Here is a 16,715-nt window from a genome sequence, read left to right as displayed (position 1 = left end):
GAATCTTTGTTCAGGGTCAGCCCAGCGGGAGCCACTGGACAAGATCCTGCTTCTGTGCAAAGTGAGACTGAGGCTTCTGGTCACTGGGCATGGGCTGAAGGGCTGCCAGAGAGGCTCTGAGGCTGGGGGAGGGGAGAGTCTGAGGAGGGAGGGAGCGGTACCTGGTTGGACTTGGAGTTTGGAGGAGGAGCAGAGGGACCCTTGGAGGAAGAGGAGAGGGGTACGTCAGGGGAAGAGGCAATGAGTATCTGTGTGGGGGAGGGGAGATTTACCTAGCAGGAGGGGATGATTTCATGGCTGACTTTTGCCCGGTTAGGGACTGTCACGTGCTCCTGACCCTTGGGTCCCTGCTGCCATTTGCTAACGTCCCAGCACAGCAGAGCTGCAAGAGACTCTTTCACGCCCAGCGCAGCTCTCCACGGGGGGGGGAGGGGGCCCGACATGGCTGCCGCACCATGTTCCCCACTGCGCGGCTGTGCTGTTGGGGGCTCGTGGAAGCCTTTGATCTGCAGAGGCTAGATACCAAGGTGACAGGCACTCCGAACCCCCGTAGAGATGTGGGGGCCAGCTCTGGACAAGGGCTGGTAGCAGCGCTAGCGAGTGAGGGGCCAGGTCATGGAGAACTGAAGCCTCAGATACCTTGTTAGTGGTGGGCGCTGAGGTGGAGTTTCCCTGCTTTCCCAGCCCATGTTTACACGTGGAGTGGAGAGGGACAGTGGGAAAGATCCTTCCCCCTTAACTCTCCCCCCAGTCCAGCCAGGAGCGCTTTAGGGCGGTGCTGCCAGACGCGCCAAGGAGCAGAGGCTGCGATTGTGGGGTGGGCATGTTCTAGTTAGAAGCCACAAGGCTGCTAGGGTCCGGGGGCTCCTGGCCAGGAATAATCACCTTGCCCAGCAGCTGGAAGGTTTGTCTTGACCTGCCTCAGCGCTGAAGCCCCTGGCCAGCCCCTTAGCTGCATCCCCAGGCCTGTGCGCCCAGCTCCGGCAGGCGCCCGGCTCCGGCAGGCAGGCGGCACTGTGACCCGATTCCCTTCTCCCGGCATATCCATGTAGGTGGCTGAACTGGAGCTGCAGAAAGCCCACGATTCCTCCAGCGAGGGCAGCAAGGAGGAGCTGAACCAGACGCTGGAGGAGCTGGAGCTGCTGATCAAGGCGAAAGACGAGGTAACAGCCGTGGAGCAGACGAGACTCGGAGCAGCGGCTGAACGACCGCGGTGCCCCAAGGGAGGCGGCTAGGAGACGCCCAAAATATGAGTGAATCTTGGGCTGTTGTCACCACACCCCACCACGCTACCCTCTATCTCCCCCCCTCCCTGGCCTGCGGGACCCCCCTGGTCTGCCTCCGCCGCTCTCAGAGCGAGTTCTGTCCCGGGCCCAGGGAGGAGAGCATGGAGCCGTGAGAACGCTTTGTTCTGTGGCACTGGGCCATATCTTACTGGGACGGCCCCAGCCTCCATCACATGGATGGTTTCCTGCCCTTTAGCAACCCCCTGCCATTTTCCCCACTCCCTGTCGGCTTTGAGCCATCGCTCTAGCTTTCTCCAGCGAACGTAGCGGCTGCTGGGGCTACACGTTGCTGGTTAGCCAGGGGAGCAGATGTCGGTCGGGGGCCCAGCGCCCCAAGACACTTCCTGAAGCAGGTTCTGCCTCCTCTGTGCAGAGCGGTGTGAAAAGCCCCGGCGTAGGGGAGGGCGGTTTCCCAAGGAGAAGGGGGTCACAGGTCAGCACTGGAGGGGCCCCATGTGGTCTCCTGACCTGCTCACAAAAGAGAATTGAGGCTGAATAGGTGTGAAGCCTGAGGGTCCCCATGTAGAGGCTCCTGATCCCAGGCCAGGGCATCAGACAGCCCCTGCCTCACCCCCCCATGACAGCCTCTGGTGTAGCTGGTTCAGCTGCAGATGGCACAGCCTGCCCCACATGCTCTGCAGCTCCGTTTAACCTCTGGCCTAGTTATTGCCTCTTGCTTTCGCAGCATGTACATTAATGATTGAAAGCAGAGCTTTAATTACAGGGGTTGGGGGAGGGGAGATGTGGAGAGAGTCTCTGGGATTTGTTCCTTTGCACCTTCTTCCCTAGCTGTGCCAAGCGGGTGGGTGGCAGCGCCGGGGGATGCTCTTGGCAAGGGGTGGGGGTGGGAGTTTGTTCTGCAGATCATTCAGTGTGTGTCTGGAGCGAGAGCTCCGTCTGCCCCCCACGCCTGCCGAGGAGAGAGGGGAAAGGCCGTGGGGTGAGGGGTGGGCAGGGAGGCCCTGCCCCTGGAGCCGAGACGACCCAGAGGACGCAGGAGAAGGTGGTGTGCAAGCAGAGGGCGGGAGAGGGGGGGTGGTTAATCTGCTCTTTGTTTTGTTAAGACCGAAGACTCCTGGGCTAGCGGGGCCGGAGGAAAGGGTGGGCAATAGGCAGGGTCAGGAGAGGGCAGCACAGCAAGGCCTGGATGTGAGCACTGGAGTAGGACACTGTGGGTGCATCTACACCTCCAACTTCGGGAGACAGACTTGCCCTGGCAGGGCTCCAGTGTGGACAGTGCAGCTGGGTGGCAGCTCATGCTCCCAGCCAGCCCCCAGGCTTGAGAGCCGGAGCTCCAGCCCCAGCTGCACCGTCCGCACTGGGATTTCTAGTGGGCCAGTTTGAGCCCCGCGGAGGTGAGTCTGCTCCCCCCGCTGCAGTGTGGACGTGCCCTGTGTGGGTGGTCAGACGAGCAGTGGGGGCTGAGCCAGGAGGAGAAAGGGGGTGGAGGGCCTGGAGCCAGGGGGGCTGGGTTTGGCCATAGTCAGGGGAGGATTGAGGGGGCTGCGTACGTGTATCCTCTGTGATGGGGTGTTGGCAAAGCACAACGTGGCATCGGTCTCCTGGCTTGGCACGGCCTGTGGGTGCTGAGGCTGCATGAGGAGCGATGGCCCGGGGAGCATGGGACTGGCCTGGGCACTGATCATTTTCCTTTCCGTGATTCAGGAAATTCAGCAGCTGAAGAGCCAGAAGAGTGGCCAGTGGGAGGCAGAAGGGGAGCGCGAGGAAATGCTGCAGAAGCTGCAGGTGACAGATGGGAGGTCGCTGGGGAGACCCCGTAGAGAATGGCAGGTCTGGGGACAGCACTGCGCTGTCGAGACAGATCCATCTTGACACATCATTGAAGACTGGGGGATGGCCAGCACCCCCGTCCCAGCTACACCCCTCTCCCCTGTGCCCGTGAGAGGGGGCAGGTCTGGGGTTCTCACTCTGCTTCCAGCCCAACTAGGCTGGGTCCCCTTTTCCTCTCTCTGCAGAGCTGCTGATAGGGAATGATTTCCCCGGCCACAGCCAGCAAGGGGACCCCATCCTGTGTATTCCTGGGGTGCTGCTGGGCGACAGGACTGGGATGTGCTTCCTTCTCTGCTCCCTCCCACGCCCCACAGAAAGGCTGTTGCACCCAGCACCCAACGTGTGCTGAAAAGATAACGAACCCTCTCTGCGTATCACACTTCCCCCAGAGCCTGATGCGTCCTGCTGGACATGCAGCTAGGGCAGGGCGGTGCCTTGTAACCCTCTATCCCCTGGCAGCCCCGGGAGGCCGGGCACTCTGCTCACTGGCTGGGCCCCGTTCTGGGCAGAGGATGCGTCCAGCCTGCAGGAAGGGGAGCTGCAGAATCTCTTGCCAGCTGACCCCCTCAGGGGTGGAGCGCTGACTCCAGCGGGTTCACAGGGGAGGGCAGGCAAGGAGGGATGCAAGCTGCTCTGTACCCCTAGGCAGGACGCAGATGGCATCTCTCATTCCATTTATCCAGGCTCTCAGAGGGCTGCCTGCTTGTGCCCGTCAGGGCCTGCTGGGGCTGGGGCTCTGATACGGGCTCTGCTCACAGCACAGGACTCCGGTTTTATGGGACAAGCATCTTCCTGCTCAGCGACCGGGTGCTGGGTGTGGGGTGGAGAGAGACCTACATGGTCTTATCCTAGGCCTGCAGCTCCGAGGCTGGACAGAGGCCAGGAGAGGAGAGTTTCTGCTGGGCCTGTGGACAGCTCTGGCATTGCATCTCCAGAGGCTAGTGCGATTAGACGGCTGGCATGTGCTGAGCTCCCAGACTCCTGCCACGTGCGGTGTACGCGGGGTGATGGTCAGACCACACAGGCCGGGGGGGTCAGGCCCAGGTACCAAGAGGTGAACTCCAGCCTGAGCTGCTGGGGCCAGTTCAGCAATGGGATCAATAAAGGAATGTGTTTTCCGTGCACCTGGTGTGCACCTGTGAGAAGGGCCGTGGCAGGGGATTCTGCACATGGGTATGTGATGAGTAGGGGTAAGGACATGGGCATCTGTGCTGGTGTAGGGGATAACCTGGGTGTGTGTGTGCAGTTACAGGTGTAGAGTAGCTGCTGTGTGTGTGTTGGCTGTGGGGTGTGTGTTCAGGCGCAGGGGTAGCCGCTGTGCGTGTTGGCTGGTGTGTGTGTGTGCAGTTAAGGTGCGGGGGTAGCTGCTGTGTGTGTGTTGGCTGTGGGGTGTGTGCGGTTAAGGTGGAGGTGTAGCTGCTGTGTGTGCGGTTAAGGTGGAGGGGTAGCTGCTGTGTGTGTGTTGGCTGGTGTGTGTGTGTGCGGTTAAGGTGGAGGTGTAGCTGCTGTGTGTGTGTTGGCTGGTGTGTGTGTGTGCGGTTAAGGTGGAGGGGTAGCTGCTGTGTGTGTGTTGGCTGGTGTGTGTGTGTGCGGTTAAGGTGGAGGTGTAGCTGCTGTGTGTGTGTTGGCTGTGGGGTGTGTGCGGTTAAGATGTAGCTGCTGTGTGTGTGTTGGCTGTGGGGTGTGTGCAGTTAAGGTGGAGGTGTAGCTGCTGTGTGTGTGTTGGCTGGTGTGTGTGTGTGCAGTTAAGGTGGAGGTGTAGCTGCTGTGTGTGTGTTGGCTGTGGGGTGTGTGCGGTTAAGGTGGAGGTGTAGCTGCTGTGTGTGTGTTGGCTGTGGGGTGTGTGCGGTTAAGGTGGAGGTGTAGCTGCTGTGTGTGTGTTGGCTGGTGTGTGTGTGTGCAGTTAAGGTGAAGGTGTAGCTGCTGTGTGTGTGTTGGCTGTGGGGTGTGTGCGGTTAAGGTGCGGGGGTAGCTGCTTCATTGTCCGTTTGTTTACTGATCCTTTGCATCCCTGGCCAGGAGCTGGAAGGACGCAACGCGGAGCTGGAGCGACGTGTGCACGTGGCTGAGCAAACGCTGGCCGAGCAGCTGGCCGAGAGGGAGAAGATGCAGGGCGAAGTCACCAAGGTGGGCGAGCTAATGGATGTGAAGATATTTGAGCTCAGCGAGCTCCGGCAGGGACTTGCCAAGCTGGTGGAAAGCAACTGAGCAGCCCTGGCCACAGAGACACCTTCCGGGAGGGGCAGAGCCCAGCTGAGGCCGGTTACAAACTGCAGCAGGAATTGGGACCTGGGCGGGGTCCAGCCACAAACCAGGAGATGCCTGCAACTGTCTGTGGAGACTGGCCAGAGCCGCCTGCTGTGCATTGAGGGCAGACCTGGTGCCAGTAGGCAGCTGAACTCGGGGGGTTTCCACCCAAGGAGTGTCCGTGAGTCATGTCCAGGCCTCTCTGGATCCTGCCCGGCGTTGGCGTGGCCGGCAGGTGGCAGGGTCCCCCCGTGCTGCTCAGTGACGCTGCTCTCCTGGCCTCACTCTAACGCATTTCCCTGACATTTTTACAGAAGGAAACTCCTTTTCTAGGGACGGGGCTCACCTGCCTGCCCATTTTTCAGTAGTTTTTCTAGGGAACCGCTTGCTTCTTGTGAACCAAACTGCCTGGCTCCTGCTTCCCATCCCCAGGAAGAGACGGCCCATCACACCACGGGCGGTAGCTGCTCCTTCTCCCCCTTCCCAACCGTACTTACATCCATCTTTTTAATAGATTCTGATCACTTTTTATTCACTGTCAGGGGCTTCCAGAACCCCCCTGGGCAGGGACAGCGCCTCACCTTGCGGCTGCCCAGTCACACCCTCCAGAGGGGAAGAAGTTGCAGGATTTCAAGCTGTTTTCTATTTTAAGGCAGTGGGTTTTCTTACTTTCCAAAGCTGCTTTAAGCTGGGAGGAGCAGGCGGTGCTGGGGAGGGGATTAGGGTTTGAGAAACAGGATAGCTTGGGGGTGACCAGCCAGCCGCAGAGCTGGCATCTGTCCAGGCTCCAAGGGCTGCCACTCACCTGAGTTAAATGCAGCAAATCTCAGTTGCTCTTGTTGCCTCTTGGGAAGCGTGGTCCAGGGAGACAGCAGGCCCCACGAGCCGCGTGGCCTCTGGAGGGTGCAGGCCCCCGGGCTATGCTCCCCCTTGAGCTGCGCAGCTGGATGCAGCTAGGATGTTGGCTGTTTGGAGCGCATTGGGCCTGGGCTCCCTAGGGGCTGCGGGACATTTGTGGGTCCTTATGGGTGTTGTTGAGTATTGTAAATCTATAGGGAGCGGGGCTGTCACACTCCCCCGCCCCCTGCCCCGGCCCTGTGGAGCCCAGTAGCTGCCTAGTAGCATGCTTAGCCTGTGTCTAATGAGGAAGCAGCGTGTGTAGACGTAGCTGGTTGCCCAGAGGGATCAGGGCTGGGTCTGTTTTTTGTTTCTCCTTGATGCCATAGGTGCAGTGTAGACACAGTAACTGGAGAATGTTTCCATGGGATTGTAGAGACGCTGCAGAATCTGCCTAAAACTCCAGCAACCCCGGCGGCCAAATCCTGCCTTCTGCCCACAGGGTCAAACCCTCTGTCTGCGTGTACCTGGGTGAAAAGAGTAACTCAGCTGCGGCGGAGCTGCCTCTCACTCACCCCCGGCACGAGAAGGGGTTTCAGGGTGAAGCTGATGTGAAGGGACGTGATTGCTCTGCCATTGCACCGAGCTCCCTCAGGGCTCCCTTAAACCCCAGCCCCTGCTTACGCCTGTGTGACTGAGCCACACAGGCAGGCGCAGGCGCCGGGGAGATCCTGAAGGAGTGGAGCTGTGATGTCAGGGTTACAGAGCTTGTGTCTAGGTTAGGCCGGCCCCTTCCCTCCCTCCCTCTCTTTCAAAGCTTAGGAGTTGTGGGGAAATGTAGATTTCTGAACCTGCGCAGCCAGGAGAACTTTTTTGCATGAGCTGCTCCCACGCCTGTGTGGGGGCTTGAGTTAGCTGTAACATGTGCCGCCCGCAGGGTGGTGTGTGTGTGTGGGGGGGGGTACGTGCGTTCCGGTTCTGGGGGCAGCTGTGGCCCCCTTGGAAAATAGAGATCAGCTGCAGGAAAGGTGCCTTCACTCTGGCTCTGCTTCATTGTGGGGTGGCGCTGGATTAAGCAGGCATCTCCCCTGCATGTTGTCAGCCACTCACCCACCCACGGGTCCTGTCTGTGTCTCATGCCACATGCAAACTACCAGGAGAAGGGGCATGTCAAAGGTTCTGGGTCTGACTTCCCACCACTCTGTCCTCCATGTCGCCGCACCCAGCCTCTTGCTACTGTGTGGCCGGTGGCGAGATGGGAGTTTCCCAGCAATTGGAGCTCACTGGACCGGCTTGAGCAACATCCCAGGCTGAGTCAGCTCTGTCAAGCTGAAAGCCGGGGAGGTGCTGAGTGGGGCAGGACTGATTCTGAGTGGGAACGGAGCAGACGCAAGCCACAGCACGGCGCTTTGCTGAGACTGCAGCTCTGCCTGGTTCCCACCTGCCTTCCACACCTGTGCGTTTGCTAGCCCAGACTTGTCGCTGGCAGCAGCGCCGGCGTTAGCCAGGGTTTGTAATGACCCGGCGCCCTTTACCCCTCGCAAGCACAGCCCCAGTCACTCCCGGGGTAACGCCCTCAGCCCTCCCGTGACGTTACGAAGATGCTGACAGGAGCCATGGACGTGGCAAACCCGGAGCTCCAGCCTGCACTTGGCCCAGCCTTCCCCGCCAAGCACAGCTCAGGAGCCGTTGTCTCAGGCTCACACTCCAGCCAGGCTCCGGCCTGCTTCCCTGGGCCACAGCTGCTTTCCTTCCTTCTGTCCTGTAGAGACAGCGCACCAGGCACTGAGTCACTGCACCGCTGTGTCTCGGGGAGCCAGGACACGCTGGGCTGGGCATGGTGAGTCACGGCTGAGGCGCTGCCCGAAGGCAGGTAGGGGCAGGCTCTGCCTGCGAGGGGACGGGAGCATAGAGCCCAAGAACTTGGTGGCTTTGCTGATTTAAAGCCCTGGGATGTTAAGGCTGGGCCCTGAACCAACCAAATCCATTCTGAGGGCTGAGTCCCGCATTGTATCCCCGCCCCCCCGCAGGAGTCTGAGGCTCTCCGATGCCGAGGCTCCAGTTTAAACAACAAGGCAGGTTAACAGCAAACCCCTCAATGAATTACTCTCATGGTCCATGTAAGGACACACCCCACACTCCTCAACTGCCAGGAGCTGAGGGGGTGTGGCCCCTAGTTATGACCCAGCAGCAAGATGATCACATGAAAGGCAGGTCAATGCCCGCTTTGATTGAATGCTGCCCCTCAAGTGGCTGACAAGGCAGAGGGCAATGGGGCAGGGGGCAGAGCCCCCCTCCTGGGGTTAGCCAGCTCATCTCCAGCTGACCTCACTGGGTGGGCGAGGCCTGAGCAGAGTCGGAGGCACGGTGCTTCTCCAGCATCTCGCTGCCCCGCGAAGGCACCTCTTCGGGTGCTGCATTGCCCAAGAGCGGCTGGCTACACTCAGGCTCCCAGGCACAAGTCCCTGCCTAGCCTGGCTCAGCCCCCGGACTGCTGCAGCAGCCACACTGCGCTGGGCAAGGCTCCGGGCTGGCACGTGCACCTGCCTTCCAAAGAGTCTACATAAGAACGGCCCTACGGGGTCAGACCAAAGGTCCATCCAGCCCAGTGTCCTGTCTGCCGACAGTGGCCAGTGCCAGGTGCCCCAGAGGGAGTGACCCTAACAGGCAATGATCAAGTGATCTCTCTCCTGCCAGCCATCTCCACCCTCTGACGAACAGAGGCTAGGGACACCATTCCTTACGCAGCCTGGCTAATAGCCATTTATGGACTTAACCACCATGAATTTATCTAGTTCTCTTTTAAACCCTGTTATAGTCCTAGCCTTCACAACCTCCTCAGGTAAGGAGTTCCACAGGTTGACTCTGCTGTGGGAAGAACTACTTCCTTTTATTTGTTTTAAACCTGCTGTCCATTAATTTCATTTGGCGGCCCCTAGTTCTTATATTATGGAACAAGTAAATCACTTTTCCTTATTCACTGTCCCCACACTGCTAGTGCTGTGTCCAGCAATCCCATCCAGGGTGTAGCACAGCCTCATGGGTGCAATCGGGGCTCCCACCACGCGGACCAGACCAGGGCAATGGGCTGGGGTGTTCCCTCCACACTGCTCCCTGAGGGGTGCCCTCATTTTGGCCATGACGTCACGACTCACTTCCTCACCTGCTCCTGGGGACGCCCCTCCCTTACGGGCCCAGTGACCCAGCCTGCAACACCAAGTGATGGGGAGCTGCAAGCTCCCTGCGGGATGGACCTGTCAGCATCCATGTGGGGCAGGCCTGGGGCAGCGCTGCCCCCAGAGAAATGAACAACCCAGGGGTGCCAGTTCTCCCTTGCTGTGACACTTGTGAGGCCGGTACCATCACCCCAGGCATGGGCGTGGCCCAGTCAGACGCCCCATGAACCGACTGACTTGCTCTCAATCTAATACTGTCACTGGGGAGGCCTCTGGCCGAGCTGCCCCACTGCCACCTCACAAGTGCGCCTGCCCGTGTCTGCCTGGGGGGGCATGCAGCGCGCTGGGCAGCTACGCCACGCTGCCCTCCAGTCGTTAGGGCCCCAGTGAGCGCGCAAGCCACTTTCCTTTCTGCTCGCATTTCCCCACAGGCGCTATTTGCAATTGCCAGAGTAAGCTGAAGAGCAGCTTTTCAGTCTGCTCTGCCCTGCAGCCCGTTCATTAAAAGCCTTGGACTGAGGCGGTGCAGGGCCAGCACGTGCTGGATGACTCCGGGGGAGCCCCTCCCTTTGCAGTCCTCAGCTCTTCCAAACCAACGAACCTCATTCATCACCGGCTAGTTCCAGAAAGGCCCTAAATCCAGAGGAGGCAGCCGGACGGCAGCTGGGTGCAGCAAAGCACGGCTTGGCCCCACCCCACTCCAATGAAGCACTGAACATTTGAGACGGACTACGGGCTCGGTTAATACAGCCCACAGCTCACACCAGCATGTGCTTCCCAGCCCCGGGAAGCGCTCCCATTTCAGCACTCAGGAGAAACCCGAGGGGGTTCCCCAGACTTCCATCTCCATCACTTCCTTGGTGAACTGCAACGCGGCCGCTTGTATTCCTGCTTCTCTTGCCCACTGGCAATTACCGTCAAGCAGCCCCCTACCAGGGGCTTTGCTGCTGGCAGGAGGAGTTCAGCTGACTGCAGACAACTCAGTGCGTGAGATGCATCATCAGCAAATGGGCTTCTTAATTATTTATGAGGCGATGCATGTAAAGCGCAGCCGGAGCAGTGATTGGGGTGGGGGGGCTGTTTGTACGTGAGATTAGCCTGGGCAAAAACAATCCTCAAGGTCTTCACACCTAAAGATCTGGGCTGCGCTTCCCCAAGGTAATTCACTGAGCAACTCCCACTGAACGCCATGGGGTTTGGCTCCCAGACTCCCCACAAAGTCCCAGTCTTGGGCAGCTGCCTATTTTTCAGTTCTCCCGCTGGGTTCTTAGGTGCTAGGCTTGGAGCTCCTCCTTCCCCGCCCCCATCCCATCTCACCCGCCTGGCAGGGTTCTGGCTGAAACCCTTACAGCTGTGGAACAAAGAGCCGCTGTGTGATGCGTCTTTCCCAGACAGGTGGCCGTGCAGCCCCAAAGGGCAGTGGAGGGGAGAGCAGGAGCAGCTGGCAGGTGGTTTGCTAATGCCCCACATTCTGAATTCTCTCTCACTGTCTGACATTAGCCTCGTTTTAAGACATCTTCAGAGGAAGGCCAGAGTCTCCCAAGGCTCCTCCAGCCCTGTTGTCCATGCGTCAGGATTGTAAGTGTCAGTTCCAGCTCTGTGTAACACTCCCCCCTTGCACAAGCATCTCATGACTAGCAGGTTGCAGGGTCAGAGTCTTGGTTACTGCCCTGAAGCGATGCACGGGCGAGTCTCCCACACCTGGCTGCAGGAATCAATACAGAGAAGCCTTCTGGCCTGTGCGCTACAGGAGGTCAAACTCGGTGATTGAAATGGTCCTTCTGGCCTCAGAGTCTACACCTGGCCTGGCCTGAGGGACATCCAGTTTGTCTGTCACTCCGGGGACAGCAAGCAGGAACCCTCAGCAAAAGGACATTTCCCACTGGAGCATGTCCGACAGCAGATGCACCCAAAGCCTGGGGCACCTCAGTCTGACTCACAGCTGGCCACGGCTCAGCATAGCAGACATGACTCCTAACTGCTCCACTCTGCCACTGACTCATTCTGCAACCATGGGCGAGTCATCTAACACCCTCTAGGCTTCACTTCCCAAGCTGTACAAAGGGGCTAATCATCTCCCAGGGGTGCTGGGACGTGTTCGGTGATCCTTGAGGGACAGGGCTCTGGCCAGCAAAGGAGTCAGAACACCTCGCCACGAATGTGATTTACCAGACGTAGCTAAGGGTTTATGCTCCTGGCAATGCCCTGCGCCCGCGGCCACACAATGACCCTGCATCAGCCCTCATGGCACAAATCCTTTAACAGCTCTGTGTTGGGCCTGCATCAGTGTGACCATGGGCCACTCCCATTGAATCCTGGAATCAGGTGAGGGGACCCAGCAGGGATTAACCTGCCAAGGGAACTGCAGCTGGGTCACCCAGCCCCCTCCCCCATCAGGGCTGGGGCCATCAGCTGCTCTGCCTCTGAGGACAGGGCTTATTTTGAGTTTGGAGCTGGTCTGTTTACACTTCACAGCTAGGGGGAAAGTTCTCCATTTAAAGCCTCTGCCCCACGAGGATAATGTGCTGAGAGGAGGCAGTTAAATGTGGATAATGGAAAATGTTCATCTCTACACAATAAACGCAGAGGCTCCGGCGAGGTTTGCCATCCCCTTTCCCGCAGTAATTTGTGATTATTACTCCTGTTCCTTTCTGGCACACGCCAGCTGTTTCTGCTCGCGGGGACGTGGCGAGAGCGGGAGCGGTGGGGACAATTCTAGTTACACTCGCGCTGCTCTCCTCCTCTGCCCATGGCCGGCTCCTTCCAACCCCTACTGGGAACAGCAGGCTCCAGTTCTCTTGCAACAGGAATACGCAGCAGCAGCTGGAACAGGAGCCCAGCAGGCTGCTCACACAGCAGCACTACCCAGCCCACTGGGAAACGCCACAGCTCCAGCAGCATCCTGCCTATGGGTACCCGTGTGCTCCGTGCTGGGCCGAGCTCCTGCAGAGGCCTGAGTAGCCGTGGTGCTGGATCTGTTCCCCCTGCCACCTGCATCCTGCTCTGACATCACTAATGTTTGCAGCCATGGAAAGTTATGATCAAGGCCAGGCACAGACGCTGCCTGGTTCCATCCCCCGCGACCTCCATCCGCAGCCTCGTCTTCAGCTCTGCTAGCACCCAGGGGACACATCCCCTCTGCTGGGTGGCTGGCCCATCCAGGCTCGCAGTGGCCATCCCTGCCCATCTGAGCAGCTCTCTAGCCCTGCAGGACGTGCCAGCACTGCCAGGGAGCTACGGCAGAGGCACACGGGGGGAGGCTCATCCCTTTCGCAAGGGCCGGAGCCTGCACGCCTCATCCTGCAAGACTAAGTGCTCCAGAGGGAGCAGCAAGGCTGCACCATCAGGCCCCATGGCCACCTGCTCGCGGCAGGAATTCTGTCTCAGCAGGGCTGGGAGCAGGACAGGCGAGAGAGGAACCAGCCCGGCCTAGTAACAAATAGGCTGCTTCTCTCACTCAAGCTAACTGCATTTCACTTCCCAGCAGGCAACCAAGCTGCACCAAAGGCAGGAGGGGGAGAAACGCTGATTACACGCACCTGGACCACCTTGCTGGCAGATATTAATGGCTTGGCCTCAATGTGGGGCTGCGGCTGGAGGCAGGGGCTGCTGCTCTGTTCTCATGCAGCAGCGGGCCTGCAAATGGATCGTTTAATGCTGCTGGCTGCGAGGGACGCTGGGGAGCAGGTCCCTCTGACAAAGGCCTCAGAACTGGGGTTTAAGGGCTGACGGCAGCCCAGCACAAAGGGCCGTTACAGAGACCGGGCAGGTTGCATTTGGGCTGGCAGCATGCAACATTCACCTCCACCAGAGAGGCCCAAACGCTCTTTGTCTGGCCAAGTCCCGCTCCCTTTCCAGCAGCAGATGAGTTAGCAGATGGGACACAGAAGGTCGATGGCCCCGTCTCAGCCCTGCAGCCAGCCTCCTGCAGAGAATCCAGGCACTCCCTCAACCCAAGATGTTGGCTGCTCGCTTCTCCAAAGACTTCCCTCTGCCAATGGAACCAGGATGCTTAGCCATGGTGTTGGGCCTGGCGGGACGAGGAGGGAGCACAGGCCCATGGGTGGAAGGACAGGCCTGCGAGTGGACCCCTGGGCTCGGCCACCCACTTGCTGGGACACTGTGGGTGAGTCACTGCCTCTGCCCTGCCTCCAGCCTGTGGGGCAATACACACCCAGTACCAGCTGCACAGGGCACCACTATGGCACCTGATCCAACCATTCCGGCAAGGGAGTGGGCAGCAGGACTGAGCAAGCTTTGCCATTCAGGGCTAGGCGGCGACTGAGAGCCAGAGGGACACGGGCTCTCTGAACGGAACAAACCAACCTGCTCTGCGACAGGGGGGGTCTCGTGCCAGAGCTCCCCCCACCCCAGTGCTGGCACATGAAGCCTTTTGCCTCAGCCTGCCTCCAGCGGAAGGGATGGGGGTGACCTGCTGCAGGGCCCCCCTGCCTGCATGGAAGGAAGAGAGCCTGGGCTGCAGGAGCCACCAGTGCTCTGAGCTCACGGCTTCGATTCACGCACGCTAAGGGGGAGAGGGGGTGTCCGGACCACCTGCTTCCTTCACAGTCACTCTCCCTCCCAGAGACAAGGCCACGGCGTCCACAGGAGAGGTGGCTGCTACTGCAGCAGGCAGGAGGGTGGATTTAAGCAGGGAAGAATTCCAGCACAAAAGAAAGATTCCCTTCCCCCCCCAGCACCAAACACACCCGCCCTACGACTCCTCTGTATGCTCTGGTCTGGTGCCTGGGGGGCTGTTTAATGGACGGGGGGATGGCTGGAAGGCGGGGGACGTGAAGAGGCCAGGTGTGTTGGGCACAGTGAAGACAGCTGTGACCAAGCTGCTGTAAGGGGGCCAGAGCCAGGGCCCAGCCAGCAGCATTCATCACAGACAGAGGGGCAGCAGGGGGAGGAGCTGCCCTCAGCGGACAGAGCCAAAGCCAAGCCTGCCTGGCAGGGTGCTGCCGGGGGGTGGGGGGGGGTGCTAGAGGGGCCAGCAGAAGCCCCCGCCAAGCTGCAGCCCCAAAGGGAACAGAAAGGAGGCCTGACCATCCCCACTGCGTCGAACGCCAAAGGACACTGCAAGCAGCACTGGATGGGGCAGCCCCTGTGCTGCTGTCTCAGCCCCATTTGCCCCCATTGCACTCAGGGCAACCCCCACCCCCCCAGCTTCACCAGCCAGAGCCCAGCCAAGGGGCCCTTTGCGCCAGTGAGGGCCAGAGCCAGCTGCAGGGCGCTGCCGGAGAAGGCCAGAGCTGCCACCTAGTGGCCGCTGCTGACCAGGCCGCGTGGCCCGCAGGGTCCTGTCCAGACCCTGCCCAGAGAAGGGACCCAGTAAGGAGCCAACAGTCACACTCGGGGGTTCTCACGCCCTCAGCAGAGCCTGGCTTGTGCAGAGCAAACAGCACCTGAACACACTGCGGTACCGGGCAGGGCGCTCGCCAGCACGCAGAGCGGCAGTGAGACCCGAGCTACAATCCACGCGAAAGCCCCGTCCCCGGGGGCCAGCCTGCAGCACCTGGCACGGGAGCAGCAGGAGCTCAGGGGCCAGCCAAACCCTGCCTGGCACAGGCCAGAGAGCAAAGCTGTTCCAAGCCGATCCCGACAGCGCTGTCGGGTAACCAGCCAGCCGGGCGGGGTGGATCCTAGGGCCCAGAGCCAGCCCTGGGCTAGGAAAGGAATCTCACACACGCCCACAGGACTGAGGGCTCCGGCTGGCCCCCCCCGGGGAACGGAGCTGAAGACGAGCTGGGGCAGGAACACAAAGGTCCAGGGCTCCACCCGAGCGTTTCATTAGAGCTCTCCTGCCTCCCGGCGCTGCTCCCACAGCCAGAGGCCCCTGGCTGCAGGACACGGCCCACTCAGGATGGACCAGGGCCACCGGCTCAGCTGGATCCGACCACTGGCCTCCCTCACCCTTCTTCCCCATGCTGCAGACATGGCCAGGCCCAGGGGGTCCCATTCTAACCCACGGGGGGCAGCTCCCCCCCAGACCTTCCTTCTGGAGACATCCCTAGGATGGACCCAGGCTGTGGCTCCAGTTCCATGTAGGACTCGCCCAACCCTGGTGCCTGCCTGCAGCACTCCGGGGAACACCAGTGCCCCGTGCCAACCCCTCACCCGACGGCAGAGGGGGTGGGGGAAGGGAAGAGGGCCTGTTCCACACCCAGAAAAGGGCCTGAGAGCCCCGCTCCAGGCTCGCCCAGCCTCAGGGCCTGAGCCCAGGCCAGACAAACCCAGCGTGGCCGTTAAAGCAGGGTTCTGCAGAGGTGGTGCAGGCTCCTGTGCACCCTCTGCCGTGTGTCTGTGGGGAGCACCCCCAGCGCCCGCTGCTCCACACGGCCACGCCCCCCTGCGCCTACCGGGGACTGTGAGATGTTTGAAATGCTGAACCGGGTTCTGTCTCCATAGCAACCAAACCAGGGAAGCCCTCAAAGAGGTGGGGGTGGGGAGCTGGGGTTGAGAGTGAAAAGAATTGAGTGTGCAAAGCACGTGGGAGACTAGCTGAAGGGGGAGAGAAACGGGGGTGAGAAGGGCACTGGAAGGTCGTCCCAAGCTGGCCCGGATCTATGATGCAGCCACTCCCCCCGCAGGGGATTCAGGGCTCTGTCACGGCACTGGCACGATCAGCGTGTTCAGTGCCCAGAGGAAGGAGGGTCTCGTGACTAAGGCACTACCCACCCCACGGCACAGTGCTGCCAGCATGGCCCCCGCCGCCCTCAACACCTCCCTGCACATGGCAGCCATTCGAGCCTTGAGCAAGACCCTGCCCTGATCTCACTGCACGAGGCTCTTGTACCCCCACTGAGGCAGCCGCTGTTCAATGCAGGCTCCGGACGCAGCCCCCGTGCTAGACCCTGCTGGGAGACGGGTGGAGGAATTCCAGCGGGGAGCAGAGCTGATAGAAGCAGCTTTCAAGCCAGGGAGGGATGGGAGGAGGAAGAAGAATCGGCCCAAGACCCGTAAGCGCGTTTCGCCGAGGCCACTGACAGTCACCAGGTGAGGTGCTTTCTGTGGACCTGGGCAGGATCCATTCCCAGCCCCTGAGACAGGCCGTTTCCCCCTTTCCTAGCCAGGCTGCACAGAGAGGCAACTCTGCACTGACTGAACGGAGGGGGCTCGTTTCCCACACGTGCCCTGGTTCTCAGAGGCGGCGGATTGAAAAGGCAGCCGAATAAAGCGCCAAGACAAAACTCCATGATCAAAGCCTGTTGTCACAGGGTGCTGGAGGAAGATGAAGAGAGATGCGCTCAGTGAAGAGACTTCAGAAGGCAGAGCAAGGAGTCTGAGAGGGGAGGGGAACCGCCGACAGGAGAGACGACACAAAGGCAGCATCAAAGCCATCGCCAGAGCAGCCTGGCCCAGGGAGGAGCCTCAT

The 16,715-nt window shown here is 60.2% G+C and overlaps 1 protein-coding gene across 4 annotated transcripts in view; it reads left to right on the top strand.

Annotated features, from left to right (window-relative positions):
* HOMER3 (homer scaffold protein 3) overlaps positions 1 to 8,478 on the top strand; it is a 32,927-nt gene extending 24,449 nt beyond the window's left edge. For all 4 annotated transcript variants that reach the window (XM_039515772.1, XM_039515769.1, XM_039515771.1 and 1 more), the window contains 3 exons: positions 1,053 to 1,163; positions 2,952 to 3,032; positions 5,097 to 8,478. In XM_039515772.1, the coding sequence (XP_039371706.1) occupies positions 1,053 to 1,163; positions 2,952 to 3,032; positions 5,097 to 5,285 (381 nt within the window). In that variant the 3' untranslated portion in view covers positions 5,286 to 8,478. The remainder of the gene's footprint in view (positions 1 to 1,052; positions 1,164 to 2,951; positions 3,033 to 5,096) is intronic.
* Positions 8,479 to 16,715: the final 8,237 nt, after the last annotated feature.

The sequence above is a fragment of the Mauremys reevesii genome, linkage group 26, assembly GCF_016161935.1.
Source record: "Mauremys reevesii isolate NIE-2019 linkage group 26, ASM1616193v1, whole genome shotgun sequence".
NCBI classification, from domain to species: domain Eukaryota; kingdom Metazoa; phylum Chordata; order Testudines; family Geoemydidae; genus Mauremys; species Mauremys reevesii.
Note: the sequence above shows the minus strand (reverse complement) of the source record. Positions and strands in the feature narration are given on the sequence as shown.